Below are 24,704 nucleotides of genomic sequence, written 5' to 3'. Positions count from 1 at the left end.
TCTCGCAATATTTATATTTTGTTTTGCTACTGCTGCTACTGATTTGGGAATTCAGTAGTAGAGGATGGTGGTAATGGGAGGCAGAAGGAGCAGAGTTGTTGTGTGCTAGCTATGCGGTGAACCAGGATGGCCTCTCATCAAGAGGTGTGCAGTCGCGCAGCCATGAAGCCTATTAGAGGAAACAGTGCTGGCCATTCAAAATTCTTGCATGGCTTACATAGATCACAACTCCTCCAAAGTTATCTCTTAACAGAAGCCCAAGCAATATTTGGCCAATACCTTATAAATACTGCACTAGTTATCAGTGAATGCTCATAAACAAGTTCTTATTATGGAGATCATAAATAATGGTGGCAAATACTGTAAATAAATTTACAAAGTCCCCTGCAAAGTAATCTTTTCTGAATATATGTAGAACCTCAAAAAAAATGAATAAATTCTATTGCAATGCTGTATCAGCTTTTGTATGGACTAAGAGGCATTATCACTCTCCTTGACTAACCCTTAGCTGCTGGCAGACACTGCCTCAGGCCAATACACACCTAATTGTGCAATAAAAAGGCCGTTTCACTACCTCATTGAGTCGGATGATGTGATAAATTTGCTTCAGGTACTTGCTGCCACCTGGTTTGTGGCATATATCCAGGACCATCATGCTTATTTTCTGCTCAGTCAATTCAAGCACACTGTTTCCCTTCAGAAAAGCTGCACCACCTTCTTCTGTTGTAAAAGCTCTAGAAAAAAGAATGTACACAAATGCTACTAATGCAGAGTAATGATCAAAGCCAAAAATTTCAAAGGTCAGCATAAAGCCTGTGCTTTAAACCTACAACATTCCAGAATACAATGTTTATTTAAATATGTTAATGAGTTTGTCTGAAATTGTAATGGAAAATAAAACAGGAGTATGAACCACATCTTAAAGCAGTTTTAAAAATGAACAGAAGTTTCAAGCATTCCTTTTGTGCATTTTGACTTATATCTATAAGTTGTTTTCACCTCATTACTACTGAAGAAATTGTTATAATCACGGCAATAAAACATGTAACATTGTGGAAACAATTTATTTATTCAGCCAGCAGAAAATTCTCCCAGTTGCAAAAAATTTTATTATTAGTACTTGAGTTCTATTTTCCTTATCTATATCAGACTGACTATTTGAATGTAACTGCCTAGCAGCAGCCACATACTGAAGCTAATTCAGACTAGGGGTGCAAGCATAGTATATAACAGAGTATTACTGAAATGCCATTTCCAGTTTTAAATGTGGTCACTGACCATTAACTACTCCTAGTCTTCTGTTGCCAGAAATACAGCACAGAGCTAAGACACACTGAATTGTTCTCTGTCACAGAAGGCATCATACCCGCAGTTCACCAGTATATAACACTACCATCTTCTTTGCATTTATTCCATGATTTCTCTGAAACTTTCTAACTTAATTCATCATAATTACGACATAAACCCAATAATTTTCAATGCTTATACAGTATGTCTGAATGGAAAATGTAATGGTAAGTTTGAGTGTATTATTTAAAAATAACATAATTGCACAGCATGCTTTGCTGAAAGTTGTTGCCATTGACCTTAAGGTTCCCTGAAAGAATACACAGAAGCTAAAGCTGGTACTTCTACAACCTACAGCTTCAAAATGTCCTGCAGAGTAAATAACTCAAAATAACCTAAACAGTAACCTTGCTTTTTTGTTGAAAAGAAGCAAAAACTACTTGGTCATTATAGTATATTATATTGTTTGAAACTGCAACAGAAATGTTTTTTTCAGAATTAAAAGCATATAGTAAAGGCTTCTCTGTAGAAGTTATGCCCAAGTGAAAGCTGTATTTCTAGTCAAGCTTCTTTGAAGTTGACATTGAAAAAGTTGAAGCCCTCTGACAGAGAAGTGTATCAGTGTCAGCACCCGAATTGTATCCTTTCCTGTCCATCACTGTGCAGGTGAAGCAGATGATTGGATTCAGTCAGTGCTATGATTAATGAGTTCCTCTCTGAATTTGGGACAGCCTATCAATCATGTCATTAGGGAAAATGTGCCCTGAAAGAGGCAAACCTCAGCCAAGGAATAACTGCATTCATCTTAATCTGTATATGCACCCAGCCAGCCAAGTCAGGGTCACCATGATAAAAAAACAATAATCTTCAACTCAACAAATTACTTTGCAAAGATGGACATTTCTTTACTTTTTGGGCTATGTATTCTCTAAAATATAAGTTGACTGTTTACAGCTTGGGTGAAACAACAAGGTGAAGGTTATTTTAATGAATAGTATTACAGCTGCCAAATTTTCCACTGCTGTTATTTTCACAATTAACATACAAGTCAAAGTCAAATTGCACCTAAACTAAAAACAGGGGGAAATAAATTCTGTTATGGATTTAAAAAAAACAGTAGCTTCAGCTTTCCATAAGAAATACTAAGCTATGGAAAAAGTCTAACGTTACTAGGACTCCTCTCCTTTATAAATATAATCTGCAATTCTTATTAATCTCACAGAAATTTATAGTTGCTGTTTTTAACTAATTTATGCCCACAGAAAATGTAATTTAGATACTTTTAAAGAATGCATAATATTACGTCACCTCCAAATAAATAACCAAAGATCAAAGGTCCCCTTTTACAAAGCCTCAGTAGAGGTTTCTACTGCAGGCCGGAACTATGAGCATCGGAGCATTTACCTCGCCAGCCCATGGCAGAAAACTCTACCATGACTTTGTAAAAGCCAGCAATAATTCCTGACTGCAGGGCTTTACTTCATCCCAATTCAAACTAAAAGTAATTAGTATCAACAAGTAATTTAACAATTAAATTCCTAAGAATTGTCATCTTATTTTTATTAATGATTCTAATAGTATTTATAGGGACATTTTGAAAACATGCTTAAGAAGTATCGTATCTGGTATGTGAGGAAGTGCCTAGACAAACCTTAGTCCCCCTTAAGAGCATTTTGCTTACCAGGCATTAAAAATATGTTAATTAGTCTGCCTAGCCAGGAAGACAGAGCTCAGGCAGGGAGGAAGTTAACATCCCAGAATGGGAAGAGAACAGGGAGGCCCCAGGGAAGAAATCCTTCAAGTGTGTCCCAAGCTGGCTACAGTACCAGAAAGGGAAGTACTGGTAAGAGAGAAGAAGCTTCAAGCTTAGGATGTCGTAGTCTACAGGTAAAGGCTACTAAGGTAGGACATGCCTTAATTTATTTGTGAAGAAACTAGACCTAGTTGCCAAGTGCGAACCAGACTTGGGTGTGTTTGTGAGTGGTTTGGAACTGCACATTGTATTTGGGTCTAGCCAGAAGGCAGACCTATGTAATAAGACTGATCACTGAGTTGACAGAGACTGCATTGGCCCAATATTAAGCCTATGAAGCAGCGTGCTTCTGTACTTACTTTAATATAATAATAAACTATTGTGTTTTACCTGCAAATTCCTGTGCAGATTTGTTTGTTGATGCTCCCAAGCCTGACCATTACCCACATTACTACAAGGTATTACAGCAACAATATATATTAAAGCATTTTGGGGGGTATTCATGCATAGAATGAAAAATCAGCATGGCAACATGAACACAGACAGTAAATAGTAATGAAAGGAAATAGTAATGCTCTGGAATCTCTTTTCTTAAAGAGGAATCAAAATAATTTTGAGGCTTCAGTATAATTTTCTGTTTAGTAAGATAGAATACTTTATACTTCACTTTTCACTTTTGGAGGGCCCTTTTATTAAACCACATGTGCATTTTACCATAGCCTAATACTGCATAGCGGCTGCATAAAGCACTTAATAAATGGTCTACCTATGCAGTAACTGCTGTAATACCACAAAACACCTTAATGTTAAAAAGCAGTGGTCCCAGAAAAGACCCCTGGGGAGCCCCACTATTTATTCATAAATAATTCTAAGAGTTTAATAAGAGAGGTATTAGATTGATCTCTCTTAGTCTGTTTAGTTATCTATTGATTGAACCCCATTATTTACCCTTCTCCATTGAGAATATTGACCATTTAAACTGCACAGGTGTCAAAGTCAGCCCGCAAGGGCCGCAATCCAGTCAGGTTTTCAGGATTTCCCCAATGAATATGCATTGAAAGCAGTGCATGCAAATAAATCTCATGCATATTCATTGGGGAAATCCTGAAAACCTGACTGGATTGCAGCCCTCGAGAACCGACTTTGACACCCCTTTAAACCTACTTTCTGTTTTCTTTCAACCAGTTCCTAATCCATAATAGGACATTACCTCTTATCCCATGACACTCTAATTTCCTCAAGTCTTTCAAGTGGTACTTTGTCAAATGCCTTTTGAAAATCCAAATACACAATATCAACTGGCTCACCTTTATCCACATATTCATTCACCCCTTCAAAGAAATGCAGTACAGTGGTACCTTGGTATACGAGCATAATTTGTTCCAGAAGCATGCTCGTAAGCCAAAGCACTTGTATATCAAAGCAAAGTTCCCCATAGGCCATAATGCAAACTCAGAAGATTCATTCCACAATCAAAGTGCTTGTACGTGGCGAGCATGTTGTCGGGACGGCGCCGGCTTGACTTGGGAGTTGAGAGGTCCTGCGCATGCTTCTGCAGGATGGCAGCCGGCTTGAATAAGAAGCGGGAGGCGCAGGTGGACGACAGAGGCATCGGCCGAAGCGGGAGGGCAGCCGCACAGGGACCTCGAGGGAAGGAAGCCACCAAGCTGAAAGCGCTGCAGCACCCACAGGCAGGTACCCACCCCTGGGCCACCATTGCCGAGTGCTCATTTATCGGGGCGGTGCTCGGTTTGTGAGACAAACTTTTGCTGAGTGTTTTGCTCATCTTGCAAAACACTCGCAAACCGAGGTTCCACTGTATTTATTTATGCAATTTTCTATACTGTTCTCCCAGGAGAGCTCAGAATGGTTAACATTAATTTATTCAGATATTCAAACATTTTTCCTTGTCTATCCCAGCTGGCTCACAGTCTATCTAATGTATCTGGGCAATGGGGGATTATGTGACTTGTTCAGGGTCAGAAGAGCAGCATGGGTTTGAACCCATAAACTCAGGGTGCGGAGACTGTAGCTTTAACCACTGTGCTAACCATTGATTAGCTCTAGAAGGTAACCCCTTCTTCCTCAGATCAGCTGATCTGAAAAAGAAGGGGTTACCTTTGAAAGCTAATCATAAACTACATTAAATTAGTCCAATAAAAACGTAATTTTTCCTTTTTGTTTTATTTCTACATATTGTGGACTAACATGGCCACACCATTTCACTAATAATTTTTGGCATACCGTTTGCTTTTTGGCTGCTGCCACACACTAGGCAAAATATTTCAGTGTATTGTCTACAATGATACCTACATCATATAATTGGGTGCTGACTCCTAAAGTGGACCCTGGAATCAGGTAACTATAATTTGGATTATTTTTTTCCCAATGTGCCTCAGATTGCACAAACAGAATGATCCTAGTACAGATCACTGTGGCACTCTACTATTCACCCTCCTCCATTGAGAAAAATGGCCATTTAACCCTACCCTCTGTTTTCTGTCCAATAACCAATTCCTAATCCACAACAGAACTTTGACTTTTTAATTTTCTCAGGAGTCTCTCATGAGAAACTTTGTCAAAAGCTTTCTGAAAATCTAGATAAACTACATAAATCGACCCATCTTTATTTACATGTTTATTCATGCATTCAAAGAAATAAAACAAATTGGTGAGGCAAGAATTTCCTTGGCTGAATCCATGCTGACTCTGTCCCATTAAACTGTGCATTTTATAATATACTTGGGGTATATGCACAAAATACATGCACTAATCTGCAATTTTTTTATTTTTTTTTTTGGGGGGGGGAATAAGTGTAAATGTGTGCACTATTTGGGCTGGATCTGGAAATCTATTTCATAAAGGCACCTGTTGTTTTTATTTTTAAAAGTACTTATTGGACTTCTTACATAGACATCCTGTTATTAAATCAAGCTCATCAAGTACATCCATACATTTGCACTTTCTTTAGAGCAGGTGCAAATTTGTGCTTGAGGATTTGAGTGCTATTTGGGATTTTTCTGTGTCTATTTTATAACAGCACATAGAAAAAAAGCACCTATTCTATGGCTAGCTTTTACATAAATGCCATGTTATAAAATAACCCCTAATGTGAATTACTAACAATCAGAATATTACTAGACTTGTATTCACCTGCAAATAAAACCACAATATGTAACTCTGCCTTTATTATTCAAAGTATAATTATTAATCAGTGTAACAAAAAACAGTCTAAGAACTACAGTGCTAGTTCTGCAAGCTGATAAGATCACAGCAAGTTTCATCTGTTTCAGAAAGTTAGACTCAAATATAGGAGACAAGAGAGACAGTAGGACACATGCTTCCACAAATTTACACAGAAACATACAGTAGGATACTTGGTGTGAACTCACACTGTTATGAGAGGCAGGCAGAAACACCCAGGGACTATATTTTCTTTGAAGATTGTAATTCAAGAGATAATAAACTAATTATACTAGTTTTTTGCATTCCTGATTTGATCACTTTGAATCTACACAGCTCTATAGTATAATTTGGTGGAGGTGGAGACTGAGAACCCCCTGAATTCTATCAATACAAGTGGGCTTTGAAGTCCTTCTTAGAATCAGTCTGTTCTCAGTTTCCAGCAGGTGTAGGTGGTAAGCCTGTTCTATTTTCTTGGCCTTTGGTTAGGGATTGTTGGAGAGGATAGGCAGGGGCCTTTTCTTGTCCGGACTGAGCTTGGGTCCGTTAAACCTCAGGGGTGTCATACTCAGGCAGCCAAGACCCTCCCCCATTCCCTTACCTCCCCAATTTTTATTTAGAGGTGCCTCAGCTGTACGCCTTGCCTCTGGTCTCTGACTACAGCTTGGAGAGCCAGTGGGGGGTCACTGACTACAGCTTGAAGAGCCAATGGGATCTGCTACTTTAAAACTTAAAGTTTAAAAAAAACCCCAAAAACCTAAGGCAGAGCCATTGAGTATTATTAGTGCCGGTTTGAAGGGAAGGTTGGCCTAAGAAGTGCTGAGTATGCTCCCACTGAGATATCAATGTGGCTGGCGTTTGTTGTTTTAGCTCGTGGCCGCATAATGGGGAACCCTCATTGGGGTTGGTTTCACATGCCGGCAGGAAGGATTCTCCAGTGGCCACGAAGGGAAAGTTGGCCATGGGCAGTGGGGAAGCCTGGAATTCCCCAACCACCAAAGGTTCTGGGGCTACCCCAGCTGTCACGGGTTCCCTTGCTGCTGATGCACTAGGGATTCCCTTGGTTGGGGTTTTCTGGGGATTCCCTTTTTGTGGCTGGTTCTTTTCAGGCCTCTTCAGTATTTTCGAACTCAGGAGAGTCTTTTTCGGTGGGCTTTATTTCTTTGGCAGGAAACTCTGCCATTTTGGGTGTCTTCTGCTGACCTCCCGCCTAGATTGGAGAGGCAGGAACATGTTGTGCAGGTCTCTTCCTCTGCGGTTGAATGTGATTCTGTCCTGCTGGTGTGGTTTTCCCCGGATTTTGTACTATGTACAAGGCATACTGCCTGCATGCAGCTGGTAATTTTTTTATTTATTTTGTATACGGCCCAACCAGTAGTCCTTTGAATGTCCCAGTGGTCTCGGCTTCGTCTGGGGGGTCCTTTTCTTCAATGCCAGCCCTTCCTCCACACCCCTACTTCCACCTTGGTGGCAGCGTCTCTCTTTGGAGGACGATGTGGACCTGGGTCTCTCCAGGAATCTGCAGGACTCTCAGAGGGGATGATGCGGGTGGCTAAGCCACTCGCAGAGGAGGACACTTTAGTGGTGCGTATTTTTCACTAGGAGGAGTTGCAGGAGCTCATCTTTCAGGTGTCCTGTGTGTCGCGTTTTGAGGATGAGTGCAAGGAGGCCCCTCGGTGGTGGATCCTCTTCTTTGAGGGATTCAGATGGCCTCCTATTCTTTCCCCATGCATCAGGATATATGGGATATCGTGTACATGCATTGTAAGACCCCAGACGCCCTTTTTTGGCTGGCACGGTCTATATCCTGGCTTTATCTTATTCCTGATTTTGACAGGTACTCCTTACGTCTTCTGGTTGTGGATACAGTGGTTTTGGCCATTTCCAAGTGGCATACGGTTCTGGGAGAGGAGAGTTTGGCCCTGAAGGACCCCCAGGACTGGAAAATGGAATCTCTTCTTAAGCAGAGTTTTGATGTAGCTGCCTTGGCATTCTAGGCGGTGATTTGTGGTGGCCAGAACATGCTTCTGGTGGGCCAAGTATGTGTTGGATAGGGAGTCCAATGACTGGTCTATGGTGGATCAGGAGATTGCTAAGATTGAGCTCGGCTCTTCTTAATTTTCAGATGCCATGTATGATTTGTTGCGAGCTTCAGCTAAGCCTATGGCCTTAGGGGTTGCTACTAAATGCACTTTGTGGCTCAGTGGTTGGTCAGTGGACTCAGCCTCCAAATTCAAGCTCAGCATATGTCCCTTTAAGGGTTCTTTTCTCTTTAGAGAGGACTTGGACAAGTTTGTGCAGAGTTTAGGTGAATCCAAGGTGCTTCGGTTACCAGAGGACAGACTTCAGTAATCTGGCAGAGAAGGATTGGGCTGAGGTCTTCTTTGTGAGTTTCGGCGGTATTGGCCTGGCATGGTTTCTGCTGCAGATTCTTTCTCCAGGAGTCAGTTTTTCCAGTGTATGCAATCCTTTCGGGGTGCAAGCTGGGGGAGATGGGACTCCTTCTCTCGACCTGCACAATGACGGTGTTCGGGTCCTTTCCCTGGTTCGGGTGGGAGCCCAGTTACGGGAATTTTACCGGGGGTGGACCGAGGTAACGTCAGATCAGTGGGTCCTGGGAGTGATTCAAGATGGGTATGCTCTCAAGTTCGACTGGCCTTTGCCAGATCTTTTTCTCTCTTCCCTTTGTCAGTCCACTTGGAAGATGCAGGCATCTCGTCAGACTCTTCAGAGGCTGGTGGAGCTCAAGGCAGTGATTGCTTTGCCCCTTCAAGAGATTTGTACTGGAAGGTACTCCATTTACTTAGAGGTGCCCAAGAGAGAAGGGTCCTTTCATGCTATCTTGAATATAAAAGGTGTGAACCAGGTGCTCCAGGTCCCTTCTTTTCATATGGAGACCCTAAAGTCTGTGATCTTAGCTGTTCAGCTCGGAGAGTTTCTGAATTCTCTGGACCTGACAGAGGCCTACCTTCAAAACCGGATTCGGGACTCATCAGCGATTCCTTCACTTTGTAATTTTGGGAAAGTATTATCAGTTTTGTGTGCTTACATTTGGTCTGGCAATGGCTCTGTGTACCTTCACCAAGATTATAGTAGTGGTGGCAGTGGCTTTGTACAAGGAGGGCATTTTGGTTCATCCTTATCTGGATGATTGGTTGATTTGAGCAAAGTCCTTCTAGAAGAGCTCCCAAGTCACAGCTCATGTCGTGGAATTGCTGCAGTCATTGGACAGGGTAGTCAACTTTTCCAAAAGTCAGTTGGCTCCATCTCAATGTTTGAAGTACCTCAGAGTTCTTTTTGACACTGGTCTGGTGTTCCTTCCTGAGGCCCAGGTGCAGAAGTTGCAGTCACTGATAGAATTTCAGTGTATTCTCTGTCTCCACCTGCTGGTAGAGAAGCATAAACCCATCCATCTGTGCCAGTCTGGAAGGACTAGAAGAAAGAAAATGAGCAGGTAAGACCTAATTTCTCCATATATACACATATATGCTAGTGGAGTGGAGGAGTAACTTAGTGGTTAGGACTGCTGCCTCAGCACTCTGAGGCTGTGGGTTCAATCCCAGCACTGCTCCTTGTGACCCTGGGTGAATCACTTAACCCTTTATTGCCCCCAGGTACTATAGTTAAATTGTTAGCCTTCTAGGACAGATAATGAAAATACTTACAGTACCTGATTACTATTAAAGTAAATGGCTTAGGATATAAGCAGTATATAAGAAATGACAATAAATGTGTGCATTTTACTCTTGGAGTAATTCTGCACAATAAAGAATTCCCCTTTCTGCAGACTATGCAAATGTGGCATTGTGAAACTCAAAGGTAAAGGGGAAAAAGCAGATAAGTGCCCTATATACTCAAATATAGGACGAGATTTTGGGGCCAAAAAAATGGCCCAAAAATTGGGGTATCGTCCTATATTCAGGACATCACCCGACCCCCCCTCCCAGACTTGATGCAGGCCTCCCCCATGTACCTTTTCTCACATCCGTGGTGGTCCAGCGGTATATGGGCAAGAGCAAACTTTCTGCACTCCTGCCCTGCGCTCCTCCTTCTGATCTTGCGGCTTGCGGCCAGCAGTGCACAGGCATGCAGGAGTGAACTCAAACTCCTGGCCAGCCCTGTGCCACTTCTTGAATGGCTGTTGCCAGTTCTCGCAAGAACTGGCGGCAGCCATTCAGCGAGCAGCGCAGGGCCAGGGAGGGACTCGAGAAGCATGCCTGTGCTCCGCTGGCTGCAAGCAGTGAGATCAGAAGGGCAAGGGGGGTGTAAAAAATTATTATCGGCTAGGACAGGAGATAGGAGGGATCCCTCCTGTCCCAACCTACCACTAGACCACCAGAGGGGAAAGAGGTTATAGGGCAGGAAGGTTGGACATGGTGCAGAACCTGGCAAGTAGTGAGGGGCCTGGGTTCAGAGCCCAGTTGGGATGGGGGCTGGCTGCATAGCTTGGTAGGGCAGGGAGGGAAGGGGGCTGGGTGCAGAGCCTGGTAGGGAAGGAGTCTGGGTTCAGAGCTTTGCATGGCAGGGAAGGAAGGGGGCTGGGTGCAGAACTTGGCAAGTAGTGAGGGGGGCTGGGTGTAGAACCTGGCAGGGAGGGGGATTGAGTGCAGCGCCTGGCAGGGGAGGGTGTGAGGGAGGGGACACTAGGTGCAGATCCTGGCGGGGCTTGGCACTTGAATTTTAAGCCCCCGCCTTATATTCGAGTCAACCATTTTTCCTCCTTTTGGTGGGGAAAAATGGGGGTCTCAACTTATATTTGGATCAACTTAAATTCGAGTATATACGGCAGGGGTGTTAAAGTCCCTCCTCGAGGACTGCAATGCAGTCGGGTTTTCAGGATTTACCCAATGAATATGCATGAGATCTATTAGCATACAATGAAAGCAGTACATGCAAATAGATCTCATGCATATTCATTAGGGAAATCCTGAAAGCCCGAATGGATTGCGGCCCTCAAGGAGGGACTTTAACACCCCTGATATGCGGTATAAGGTTGAATTGCTTAACAAATATTTCTATTCTGTGTTCTGTCAAGAATAGGACCACCGAAGGCAAACACAAATAGACTGTGATAGGGAGGAGCTAGCTAAACAAGTTGCCCAAAGCAATGGGACCAAATGGCATAAATCCAAGGGTCCTAAAGGAACTTGAAGAAGTTCTGGAGTCTCCACTGGTTGACCTTTTCTTTGCTTCTCTAGAATCAAGAATGGCCCTGGAATATTGAACATGGGTGTATGATGTCCTTCTTTACATAAGTGGAAGTAAGGAGACGGCTTGACCAGTTAGGCCGACTTTTGTGGAGAGTAAATTAATAGAAATGCTTCTGGTGGGCAAATCTGTGCTCCAGCTATAGGTATGAAAAAAATGAATGCTGTTCACCCTCGAAAAAAGAAGATTGAGAGGGGATTTGATAGAAACTTTTAAAATATTAAAAGGATTTGACAAAATAGACCAGGAAGAAGCATTATTGACATTTTCAGATGTGACACGGACAAGAGGTCATAGCCTGAAACTGTGTGGCAGCAGGTTCAAGACAAATGTCAGGAAGTTCTATTTCACACAGAGAGTGGTGAGCACTTGGAATGCTCTCCCAGAGGAGCTTTTGGCAGAGACTAGTGTTCAGGGTTTCAAGCGCAAGTTGGATGCACACCTTCTTTCAAATCATATCGGGGGATACGGGAAATCCGGGTCTCCAACAGAGAGCACCTAACTGGGCCTCCGCGTGTGCGGATCGCCGGACTAGATGGACCTGATCCGGTGAAGGCGTTTCTTATGTTCTTATGATAGTTTGGGGCACAATAATTTATTTAAATTGGTTTGGGGCCCATTAACAACTTACATTACTTCATTATAGTAGGTCTTTGATTATGAATCAATTTTTGTTTATTTTCATACACATCCAGGGAAGGGTGGGGGGAGATATTTTTGTCCTAATTTTGATCTTTGAGTATGTACACAGGGTGGGTGGGTGGAGGATGGGAAGATATTATTAATTTGAATAGGGTAAGGCTTTTGGGAAAATCTATGTCTCTGTGTTTTATTGAATAATCATTGGGTGGGTGGGTGGGAGAAAATGGTTGGTTATGTATATTTGTAAGTTGAATGTGTTTTTATTGACTTATTATATCTTATATATTTGTGTACTGCACTATTGAAATTTGGAAAATCAATAAAGAATATTTAAAAAGCTTTTAAAAAGAAAGATTAGGTTCTTTGATAATTTTCTTTCTAGTGGTCTTGAACACTAGGGTTAAGCATCTGCACCCACAAGTTGCTTGTAAAATGCTGTCAATAATCTTTTAAACTCCGTCTCCTTCCCAGAGAGCTGTTCCTACCCCCTCAGTTTGTACAAAAGCAATCAAGCAGCACTGTAATGACAGACATAACCGAAGTAGAAAAACTGGGAAAAATCCCCAACACTACAATTCAGTTCTACTCTTTAACAAACATATCCATTAACATTATAACATTCAAGCAACTGATAGAAAACAGAAAAAACTGTGTGAAACCATTGCTAATTTTATATAGAGCTCATAGCTACATGCATGTCCTGCTATCAAGCAGAGACTTAAACCAGACTTTATATTCTTGAATGTTTTCCTTTTTTATCCTCTCAGTTCATCTGAGAGGCAGAGAATTCTTAAGGCAGAAGGCACGCGAAGCCCACTAACAGGGCAGGGCTTCAGGACCACTAGATACATTTAGAAAAAAGAAAATTATCAAGGTAAGAACCTAATCTTTCCTTCTAGTGCAGTGTGTCTAGTGGTTCCGAATGCTAGGGACGTACCAAAGCAGTCACGGGATTTTAGAGCGGCCCCGCTGAGCCTGCCTTCAAAACGGAGGACCCAAAAGCACCATCTTTCCTTGCTGCTACATCCACCCTATAGATCCTGGTAAAACAATGAGGGGTAGACCAAGTAGCTGCTCTACAGATTTCCTCAAGTGAAACAGTCCGAGTGTCCGCACATGAGGTAGCGACTCCTCTAGTGGAGTGCGCTTTCAATGCAATCGGTGGCTGCATATCTCAGCCCACATACGCAGAGGAAATGGCCATTTTAATCCTTCTGAAAATCAAGGCTTTAGCCTCCCTTTCTTGGCATGACTTGTCAGAATAAAAAGATGATCCAAAATTCAAATCTCAATATTTCCTTTCCCCCCGATGATGTGGGCTAGATGGGATTTTTGGTAAACTGTACTAAAGTTGAATGTTATTCTTTCTTGGATTCCCATATCTTGTACGCTTATATATACATTTATACAAATTCTAATTAACCCCCCCCACACACACACACATAAAATGCGAAACTCGTTGGTAATTTTAAGGTACCAGAGAAGCACTTGCTTGACATCCAGCAAATACAATGCTTTATCCATTTCCTTAGACCACGTAGGGTGAAAAGTGGGTAAATGGACTTCCTGATTGACGTAAAAGGCCAAGACTACTTTTGGTAAGAAGGACGGAACCGTGCGCAAGGAGAGCCCTGCTTCTGTACACCTAAGGAATGAATCTCTGTAGGGCAGAGCTTATAACTCAAACTCATCTCGCTGATGTAATCGCCACTAGAAACACTGTCTTGAATGTAAGATCCATAAGAGAAGCCTCCTGTAATGGCTCATATGGAGCTCTACCAAGACTTTGTAATACGGTGTTTAGATTCCAGGAAGGAAAAGGGTGCAAACAAAGAGCCTCTTTAATGAACCAGGTGACATATGGGTAAGAGGCCATAGAGCCTCTTTCCTCCAAAGCTCAGATATAGGAAAGGCCTGCTATCTGCACCTTCAGCGATCTGACTGACAGATCCTTCTGAAATCCCTCTTGCAAAAAAATCCAGGCCTACTGAAAACAGAGCTTGCAAGGTCTCTACATCATCCAAAGCACATCACTGTTGAAAGGATTTCCAAGCCTTGCCATAGGCTGCAACCATAGACAGCTTCTTAGCTCTAAACAAAGTGGAAACAACCATGGTAGAATAACTCGTGCTTGTCAAGGCCACCCACTCAAACGCCATACCATAAGCCCAAAGTGTTCCGGATTCTCGATAGGAACTGGTTCCTGGGACAATCCACTTGCACTGGCAGTATGAGGCCGTCATCGCTCTGGAAGCGAACTAGGTCCACATACCATGGTCTGTGGGACCAATCAGGTTCCATTAGGACCACCAACCCCGGATGACTTGTAATTCTGTTAATGACTCGCCCTAGGCATGGGCCATGGGGGAAAATGTACCAGAGCTCTTTCTCCAGCCTCAGCTGGACTTATGCATCCAACCCCACACTTCCAGGCTCTTATCTTCGGCTATAAAAGTGAACCACCTTTGTGTTTACAGCGGAGGCCATCAGATCCATCTATCGACGCCCCCATCTCCGAACTATGGAGGTGAACACCTAGAGTGATAGAGACCATTCCCCTGGGTCAAGAGTCTGCCGACTGAGAAAGTCGGTCTGCACATTTTTCACTCCCACTATGTGTGCGGCTGAAAGGGCCTGCAAATGAGCTTCTGCCCACTTAAAGAGAAGTTGAGCTTCTAGGTGTAATGGGGTGCATCTGTTCCTCCTTAACCATTGAAATAGGCCACTGCTATTACACTGTCCGAAAAGACTCTGACTTGCCTTGCCTTCCAGATACTTCTCCAGTGCCTGAAGCGTTAAATGAATGGCTCCAAGTTCTAGTTGATTTATGGACTACTTTTGCTGAGCCAGTGTCCAACGACCCTGAACTGGGTGTCCTTTGCAGTGACCCCCACAACCTTAAAGGCTGGCATTGGTTGTTAGAGTCTCCCAGGAAAAAATTTGGACAGGCATGCCCCTTGAGAGGGCAGCTGGCTGCAGACACCACCACAGACTGCTCTTCGTTTCTGGTAACCAGGGAAGTGGTTGTTGAAGCAAGTTCATCTGAGGAGACCATCGAGAGAGAAGAGAGTCTTGGAACGGCCTCATGTGCATTCTTGCCCTGCTGCCATCAACCTCAGGAACTGCAGATAATGCCACACCATGGGAGTTGTACTGTAACAAGTCCAAAATCTTGCGAAGCTTCAGTCTGTGTGGCTCTGTAAGAAAGACCTGGCCCAAGACTGTGTTGAGCATGGCTCCCAGGTACTCCAGGCACTGGGTCAGCTCCAGCTGTCTCCTCTTGAAGTTGATCATCCATCCCAATTCCTGGAGGAGCTGGACCACTCTCGAAACTGCCAGTTCACTTTTCTCCTTGAACGGGGCTCTAATTAGCCAATTATCCACATATATTAGCACCTGTATCCCTGCCTGCCACCACCACCATGACACCTTGGTAAAAGTGCAAGGTGCCATCGTGAGGCACATGAAACTGCAAGTATCTCCTATGGTCCAGAAAAATGAGAATGTAGAGATAGGCCTCCCTCAATACCACTGCCGCTATGACTGACCGAACAGTCTCTATGGGGAAATGTGAGACATTCAGTGCAGCACTGACTAACTTGAGGTTCAGAATTGGCCTCCACTCATCTGAGCCTTTCTTTGGTATGATGAAGTATGATGTGAAGAAATGTCTCTGCAGGACTCAAAGAGCCCTGGGTGTTGAGGCCATCTAGATAAGCTTCTCAGCCAATCATGGAAGCATTTGTTGTCAAAATCTTTTGATAAGGTGGTACTTGAAACAGAAGACCTCTGGAGAGATTGGTTGGATAGGAGGGAGTCTGAGTTGAGAGGTCACCGACAAATGCTAGGACAGAAGACCAGTTGCTTGAGACCACTGGGAGGATAATGCCCATTGAGAATGCCCGAGATGAAGACAGGCAATAGGAACCTCATATACTGTGGAGGCTATGTGGCCGAGGAGTCATAACATGTGATGTGCCATCAGGTGGTGACATGAAGATACTTCCTGACAGAGCTGAAGTAATGTGGTGAGTCTCTGCTGAGGGAAGAAAGCACATATCTGGTTTATGTCGAGAAGAGCTCCAATAAACTCCAAAATCTGAGTGGGCTCTAGTTGGGATTTGGGATAATTGAATGCAAATCCCAGGAGTTTGAGAAGTTGAATTGTCACATTCAAAGCCTGTTGGGGTGTGGAGGCATTTATAAACCAGTTGTCCAAGTAAGGAAAAATGTGGAAACTGTTTAAGTGAAGTAACGCTGCCACTACCATTAAGCACTTGGTGAACGCTCTGACTGCTAATGCCCAAAAGGGAGCACCTTGTACTGGAAGAAGCTTGTTCTCAGACGAAAGTGAAGATATTTTGTGTTAGCAGGGAGAATAAAAATGTGTCTGCTTCTTTGAGATCTAGAGAGCAGGGCCAGTCGTTCTTTTCTAAAAAGAGGCAATAGGGTTCCCAGAGAGGGCATCAGAAAATGCTCAACAGGTAGTTGGAGTGCTTGAAGGTCTAGAATCAGGCAAATTCCTCTGGTCTTCTTCGGGATTAAGGAAGTACCTTGAATAGAACCCCTCACCCCTCTCTTGCAGGAGAACTTTTTCTATTACAATGAGCTGGAGGAGGGCTGAGACTTTCTGATGAAGGAGGGCTCTCTGATGGGAGTTGAAATGAGACTCTCTTGGAGAGTGGTTCAGTGGTTTCTTCCCAACTCACCACTTGAAGGACCCACTGATTTGATGTTATGAGAGTTCAGCGCTGTTGGTAATGGATAAGCCTGCCTCCTATCGGGAGAGTCTGAAGTGAGGGCTGAGATACACTGTCTAAGCTCTCTCGGAGGGAGTCATAATGACTGCTGCTGCTTAGGTTGAGTAGGTGCAGAAGTTTTCTGTTGCCTCGGGAGTCTCTGGGTAGATGTTAGCGTTGATGAAGGAGGCTGACAGTTTTTATTTCTACAATAATATGAGGAACACCTGTAGGAGCTTGAAAATTGCTTAAACTGTTGTGCTTTTGTGGAGGACAGAGTGGTCAGTCAGTATGTCTTTTGATTTTTTGAGTTGCCTCCTCCACAAGATCTCCAAACAAGTCATCATCTGTACAGGGTATGTTAGAAAGACAGTCTTGAACATTTGTATCCAGGTGACTGGGGGCATATAGTCTGGAGCAGAAAAGTGGCAGTTGTTGTGGGGGGAAGCTAAAAGATCTATATCTTGAGTCCCCCATTTGGAGAAAATCTGATGGAGGATGGACATGCCGAGAGACCACTTGTGGGGCTGAAGTCTACTGAATTTGTCTGCTAGCACATTCTGCTTCCTTGCCAGATAAACTGCTATGAGAAGGATGCCATGAGTCGTTGCCCAAGTCCAAATTTGGAACCAGAAGTGAACCATGCCTCCTTGTTTGTTCATATAGAATACGGCAATAAGGGCTATTTTGAGAACATTGTGTATAATTTGGACATTGAGAAGGTTGATATGGAGAGTTTCTTGTGAGAAGACCAGACTCCCTGAGTATGAAAGCCATCAAGATGAGCCCCCTAGCATAACATCAATGCATCTGGGGAGAGGAGTTTCTGATGAAGGGAGTGACGGAGGTATGAGGTGATTGCATTAGAGCAAAAGAGATCCTATGGCCTGAGATCATTGTGTTGATAGAGCCAACTGTAGGATTCTGAGGCACAGACATGCAAATAGAGTAACATGGACCATGGAGGCTACATGGCCAAGAAGTCATACCATTTCATGTGCTGTTATGTCTGGTAATGAGGAAATTGTCTGGCACAGGTGAAAAAGAATGTTGATTCTCTGCTGAGCTAGAAAAGTTTGACCCTGAGTAGTATCCAAGAAAGCTCCTATAAACTCCAACAGCTGGGTCAGTTGCAGATGTGATTTCTGGTTGTTCCCTACAAATCCTAGAAGTTACAGTAGACAAACTGTTGATCCAATGGCATGCTGAGTTAGAAGCCTTTATCAACTATTTGACCAAATAGAGAAAAATGTGAAAGCCCCATGAGTGAAAGACTGCTGCTGCTACCACAAGGCATTTCATGAAAACTCCTGGAGCTGATGCAGGACTTGGGTGTGAGTGTATGTGATGAGCGGGACTTGGGTGTGATTGTATGTGATGATCTTAAGGTGGCCAAGCATGTTAAAAAGGTGATGGTGGAAGCTAGAAGGATTCTAGGTTGCATAGGGAGAGGTATGGCCAGTAGGAAAAAGGAGGTATTGATGCCCCTGTATAAGACTTTAGTGAGATCTTATTTTGAATTATGTACAATTCTGGAGGATGCACCTTCAACAAGATATAAAAAGGATGGAGGTCCAGAAGAAGGCTACTAAAATGGTATGTGGTTTTCATAATAAGGCGTATGGGGACAGACTTAAAGATCTCAATTTGTGTACTTTGGAGAAAAGGCAGGAGAGGGGAGATATGATAGAGACATTTAAATACCTATGTAATGTAAATACGCATCAGTTGAGTCTCTTTCATTTGAAAGGAAACTCTGCAATGAGAGGGCATAGGATGAAGTTAAGGTGATAGGCTCCGGAGTAATCTAAGGAAATACTTTTTTACAAAAAGAGTGGTAGATGCATGGAACAGTCTCCCAGAAGAGGTGGTGGAGACAGAGACTATGTCTGAATTCAAAAGGGCTTGGGATAGGCATGTGGGATCTCTTGGAGAGAGAAAGAGATAATGGTTACTGCGGATGGGCACACTAGATAGGCCATTTGGCCTTTATCTGTCATCGTGTTTCTAGGTTTCTAAGTGATGAGATCTAACTCAGAAGCAAAGGTATTGCTTGTGAGCAGGCAGAATGGATATATGAATGTAAACTTCCTCGAGATCCAAAGAGCAAAACCAATTGTCCATTTCCAATAGGGGCAGTAGGGTCATAAGAATATAAGAATAGCCTTACTGGGTCAGACCAATGGTCCATTTAGCCAGTATTCCATCTTCACAGAGGCCAATCCAAGTCACAAGTACCTGTCAAAAACCCAAATAGTAGCAGCATTCCATGCCACCGATTCAGGGTAAGAAGTGGCTTCCCCCATGTCTGCCTCAAAAGCAGACTATGGACTTTTCCTCCAGGAACTTATCCAAACCTTTTTTAAAACCAGCTACATTATTCACTCTTACCACATTCTCTGGCAATGCGTTCCAGAGCTTAATTATTCTCTGAGTGAAAAAATATTTCCTCCTATTGGTTTTAAAAGTATTACTCTGTAACTTCATCAAGTGTCCCCTAGTCTTTCTAAATATTGATGCAGTAAAACTGATCCACTTGGACCCAATCTACACCACTCAGGATGTTGTAGACTTCAATCATATCTCCCCTCAGCTGTTTCTTTTCCATGCTGAAGAACCCTAACCTTAGTCTTTCCTCATACGAGAGAAGTTCCATCCCTTTTATCATTTTAGTCGCTCTTCTTTGAATCTTTTCTAGTGCTGCTATATCTTTTTTGAGATAAAGAGACCTGAACTGAACGTAATACTCAAGGTGAGGTCGCACCATAGAGTGATACAGAGGCATTATAACATTCTTAGTCTTATTTACCATCCCTTTTCTAATAATTCCTAGCATCTTGTTTGCTTTTTTGGCCATTGCTGCACATTGGGGAAGGTTTTATCATATTGTCCACGGTAACATCCCAATCTTTTTCTTGAGCCCTGACCCCCCAACGTGGTCTCTAGTATTTGGTAACTATGATTTGGATTATTCATCCCAATGTGCACCACTTGGCATTTGTCCACATTAAATTTCATCTGCCATTTGGATGCTCAGTCTTCCAATTTCCTAAGGTCTTCCTGCAGTTTTTCAGAGTCTGCATGCATTTTAAAAACTTTGAACAGTTTAGTGTTGTCTGCAAATTTAATCACCTCACTCGTCGTTCCAATTTCCAGATCATTTATAAATAAGTAAAATAGCGCCAATCCCAGTACAGATCCCTGCGGCACACCAGCATTTACCCTCCTCCTTTGAGAAAAATGGCCATTTAACCCTACTCTTTGTTTTCTGTCTGATAACCAATTCTTAATCCACAATTGAACATTGCCTCTTATCCCATGACTCTTTAATTTTCTCAGCAGATTCTCATGAGGAACTTTCTCAAAGGCTTACTGGAAATCTAGATACACTACATCAACCAGCTCGCCTTTATCCACATGTTTAGTCATACCTTCAATGAATATCAAGCAAATTGGTGAGGCAAGACCCTCAGCTGAACCCATGCTGACTTTTACTCATTAAATCATGTTTGTCTACATGTTCCACAATTTTTAATTTTTATAATTGTTCCCAGGGAGACCATGCAAAATTTCTCCTTCATCAAGTATTTGTTGAGACCATGGAGGTTTAGAACTGGTCAAAGGCCTCCGCTTTTTTTTTTCAGTATCAGGAAATATTTTGAGTAGAAACCCTAGCCCCTTTCTTGAGGAAGAACTGGTTCTATTGCATTTAGCTGGAGTAGGGCCAAGAGTTCTTGATGAAGGAGAGTCTTCTGGAGGGAGTGAGATAGATGACAGGAGACTATGGGAGACTTTTACAGGTTGTGAGACCTATTCCTGCATTTTGTTGGAGTTGCTTAAGTCAAGGGCTTGTACAAACTGGTTTCAGTTCAGATGCTCAAAATGCTAGAGACATTTAAAATAGCATGCAAGTGTGTAGATTTCTTGCTGAGAAAAGTTTCTCAAGGACATAAAACAGTGCTGTAAAGACAATGAGCTATTTAACAGTGCTGAAAGGAAATGCAAGTCAGCAGGACACTCCATCCAGGAACCTAAGAACTGATAAAGAAATGCCAGGCTAATGCACTGAGGCATAAGAACATAAGAACTGCCATCTCCGGATCAGACCCATGGTCCATCTAGTCCGGCGATCCGCACACGCGGAGGCCCTATCCGGTATATACCTGATGTAGTTTTAGTCACCCATAACCCTCTATGCCTCTCGTAAGGAGATGCGCATCTAATTTGCCTTTGAATCCTAACACAGTGGATTCATTAATAGCCTCCTTTGGGAGAGCATTCCAGGCGTCCACCACTCGCTGTGTGAAGCAGAACTTCCTGACATTTGTCCTGGACTTGTCCCCCCTTAGCTTCAAACCATGTCCTCTTGTCCGTGACACGTTGGACAATGTAAATAATTTATTTTCCTTCTCTATTTTATCGATGCCTTTCAGTATTTTGAACGTCTCGATCATGTCCCCTCGCAGCCTCCTCTTCTCAAGGGAGAACAGTCCCAGTTTCTTGAGTCGTTCCTCATATTCCAAGTTCTCCATACCTCTTATTAGCTTCGTTGCTCGTCTCTGAACCTTCTCCAGTAGTTTTATATCCTTCTTTAGGTTGGGAGACCAATGTTGGACACAGTATTCCAAGTGTGGTCTGACCATTGCTCTATAAAGCGGCATTATGACTTTCTCCGATCTACTCGTGATTCCTTTCTTTATCATGCCTAACATTCTGTTTGCTTTCTTTGCCGCTGCCGCGCATTGTGCCGATGGCTTCAGGGTCCTATCTATCAGTACACCCAGGTCCTTTTCTTGTTCGCTCTTACCCAGAGTAGCGCCTGACATTCTATACTCGTGTTCCTTATTCTTTTTACCTAAATGCATTACTTTGCATTTCTCCACGTTGAACTTCATCTGCCATTGCTCTGCCCATTTCTCTAACCGATACAAGTCGCTCTGGACTTCCTCGATATCCTCCTGCGATCTGCGATCCTGGATACTGATCTACTGATGTACCCGTGTGAAGAATGGAAACTTCAAGAAGAAAGTTCCAGAAGCTATGCCTGTCCAGGGCCCCCTAGGGAAGAATGGAGGTGTTGACCGAGGGGAGGGTTAGAAAGGCAGCATATTTGCTCCAATAGGGTGGTACATAATAGCCAGGGGAAGGTCTTGCAAGACAAAGAAACTTTCTGTATAAAACCCCTATGATTTGGCAGAGTTTCTTTAGAGAACCTGCGCTATACTTACAGAAATATGCTGGCACACTGTTTGTATGAATTTTTTCTTCTCTCCGTTGTATATATCCACACTGATTTATTTCTGATTTGGCAAATGCTGCTATAATACTTATTACTAGAATAAAAAGTTATTTACTTTGGAATATACAATGTAAGCCTTGTATTTTTCCTTCACGATGGATCCCCAGTGAGGTAAAGTAAGCAGCCTTTATTTCTGGAGTTAAAAAAAGAGACTCTCTTAGTGGATGGTTTGGAGGTTTTCTTAGCAAGTATAAAGCATAACCCTGAGCATAACTACTTGATGCACCCACTGATTTGATATCCAGTGCTGGTGAAAGTAATGTAGTCTGCCATCTATGGGAAGATTTAGAGGGAGATTTAGGGAAATTTTGGCTAGGCTATCTAAAAGGGAGTTAAAAAGATGACTGCTGCTTGGACTGAGGCCGAGACTGTGATTTCTGTAATCTCTTGTCTAGAACAGGATCTTTGATTGGTTTACCGAGAAGAGAAGAAAGAAGGTTAATTGTAGCAATATCTAGGGCCATAATAAGAGGAATGCCTGGAAATTGGCAGAGTATCACTGAGACAATGTGGAAGATTGAGAGGTCTGTGCTTTAGAAAAAGTTGTCATAGTATCATTATGTTTTTAGATTTTATGTGCTGCTTCTTCAATTTTCCCTCCAAAAAGGTCATCTCCCTTACAAAGAGGCATTCTTGTTTTGAAGCTTCCAGATCAGAGACATGAAGCCAGGTCATTCTATGAATTGCAATAGCTACTGCAGATGTTCTGGAGGAAACATCAAATGCATCAAAAGCTTCCCTAGTCATGATCATTCTAGTAGTAAACAAGTTCTTGGATAGCTGTTGGAATTGCTTCAGGTAACCTGGAGGAATGTTTTAGGAAACATTTGAGACAAATGGATAAGTAAAATTGGTAGTTCATTATCCTCTTGAGATGCATTCAAGGCTGAAAAATGCATTTATCAAAGGAATCTAATGTTCTGGTCTCTCTTCCAGGAGGAGCAGAAGTGTAAGAGCAAGAACTGGGTGAGCATTTGAGGGCAGATTTCACAACCAGTGAATGGTGTTGAAGATGAGATGTGTCAAGTCCTGGATATGTTTGTATCCTATATGTATAGGACATTTTCGATAGGATGTCCAAGTCTGAGTTTGAACGTTTTGAGAAGGATGTCCAAAAATCCAGTAGAAAAAAATATCCATTTTCTAAACCGCAAGATGTCTTATTTTATTTATTTATTTATTTTTAACAATTACCTATCTAGATATTTTGGACTTAGTGGGTCTATCTTTTTTGGCCATTTTCGAATATAAAACATCCAAATGAAAACTGCAGAAAACAAGCCATTGGGACAATGCAAGCAGCCAGCATTCTTAGCAAACTGGCCATACAGATATCTGAGCAGAGCAGAGGGGCACTCTAGGGGGAACTGCATTGAACATCTCTTTAAAAGTCCCAGCTACAGATTTCACTATAAACTGCTTATATGGTAAGACCTCCAAAACCCACCCATAACTTACTGTACCCACCTGTATACCACAACAATAGCCCTTATGCCTCCAGGTGTCATCTTTTTGTAGGTATGTGAGTTTTGGAGGGCTCACCATATAATATTAGCAGGTTATGCTGAGATCTGTACCTAGGACTTTTAAAGTGATGTTCACTGCAATGTCCCTCAGCTCTGCTGAAATGTTTCTTTGTGGCCATCTGAAGCTATAATATAGGCTGGAATATACTGTTGCTTTCACATCTTTGGGGGTGGGAAGGTTTCAGTGACCACTGGGGGAGTGTGAGAAGGCCATGCCTTGAACCATCCAGTGGTCATAACTTTTGGCCCTTATTCATTTTTAAAACAGGTCTAGCCCCAAATGTCCAAATTTTGCCCTGGATGTTTTGTAAAAAGTTTATCACTGCAAATCATCTAAGTGCTAAACCCACCCAAATTCCACTCTTAACATGTCTCCAACATGCCCCCTTGAGATTTAGACACACTACAGACAAAAAGCCAAGTAAAATATCTAGAAAGTCGGTTTAAAAAATGGTGACTTGGCTGTTTTGCAAGAAAAACATCCAAGTGCTACTTTATGTTGTTTTTTGAACATCTTTCCGTTTTGTAAACGAGCCCCATATTGTCTATCTTTCTAGTGGTGACTTGTGCAGATAAGAGAGTCTCCCAGTTCTTAAATAAACTATCTTTCATTTGGTAAAGTTTCAAAGTCAAGAAGTTCAAAGAGTGATAAGAACGAAGTTCCTCCTCTGTCTCCATCTTGATGGTCAACAGCTGCCCCATCTGTCATATGAAGGTAGTAAAAAAAAAAAAAAAACCCAGACTTTCAGGTGGGGATGTGTGGCGAGGGGAAGGATATGAAGTTATACCTTAGGACTCTTTTGCTAAAATATCTGGTAAGTCCTCACTGGAGTGTTTAGATAAATTGATGTTGAGCAGGTGTTTGTGACCGTGTCTTTGATTGATGCTTTAATGCATTCTCGGGCTGGTCTGAAGCAGGCATAGTAGCCTTTGAAGCCTGTGTGGACTGCGTCTACAATAGCCCCAAAAGTTTTTATCTGAGCATAGCTTGGATCTTTTCCTGGAGAGTTGGTGCCAGTTATGAAAGAGACAGTGGTATATAAGCAACCTGCTGTATTGGTTGGTGA

At 42.6% G+C, this 24,704-nt stretch overlaps 1 protein-coding gene across 8 annotated transcripts in view; it reads right to left on the bottom strand.

Moving 5' to 3' along the window:
- The window catches only part of KIAA0825 (KIAA0825 ortholog), a 500,428-nt gene that overhangs the window by 287,809 nt on the left and 187,915 nt on the right, over nucleotides 1–24,704 (bottom strand). For all 8 annotated transcript variants that reach the window (XM_033917989.1, XM_033917815.1, XM_033918166.1 and 5 more), the window contains one exon: nucleotides 575–734. In XM_033917989.1, coding sequence (XP_033773880.1) covers nucleotides 575–734 — 160 coding nt within the window. The remainder of the gene's footprint in view (nucleotides 1–574; nucleotides 735–24,704) is intronic.

The sequence above is a fragment of the Geotrypetes seraphini genome, chromosome 1, assembly GCF_902459505.1.
Source record: "Geotrypetes seraphini chromosome 1, aGeoSer1.1, whole genome shotgun sequence".
NCBI classification, from domain to species: Eukaryota; Metazoa; Chordata; class Amphibia; order Gymnophiona; family Dermophiidae; genus Geotrypetes; species Geotrypetes seraphini.
Note: the sequence above shows the minus strand (reverse complement) of the source record. Positions and strands in the feature narration are given on the sequence as shown.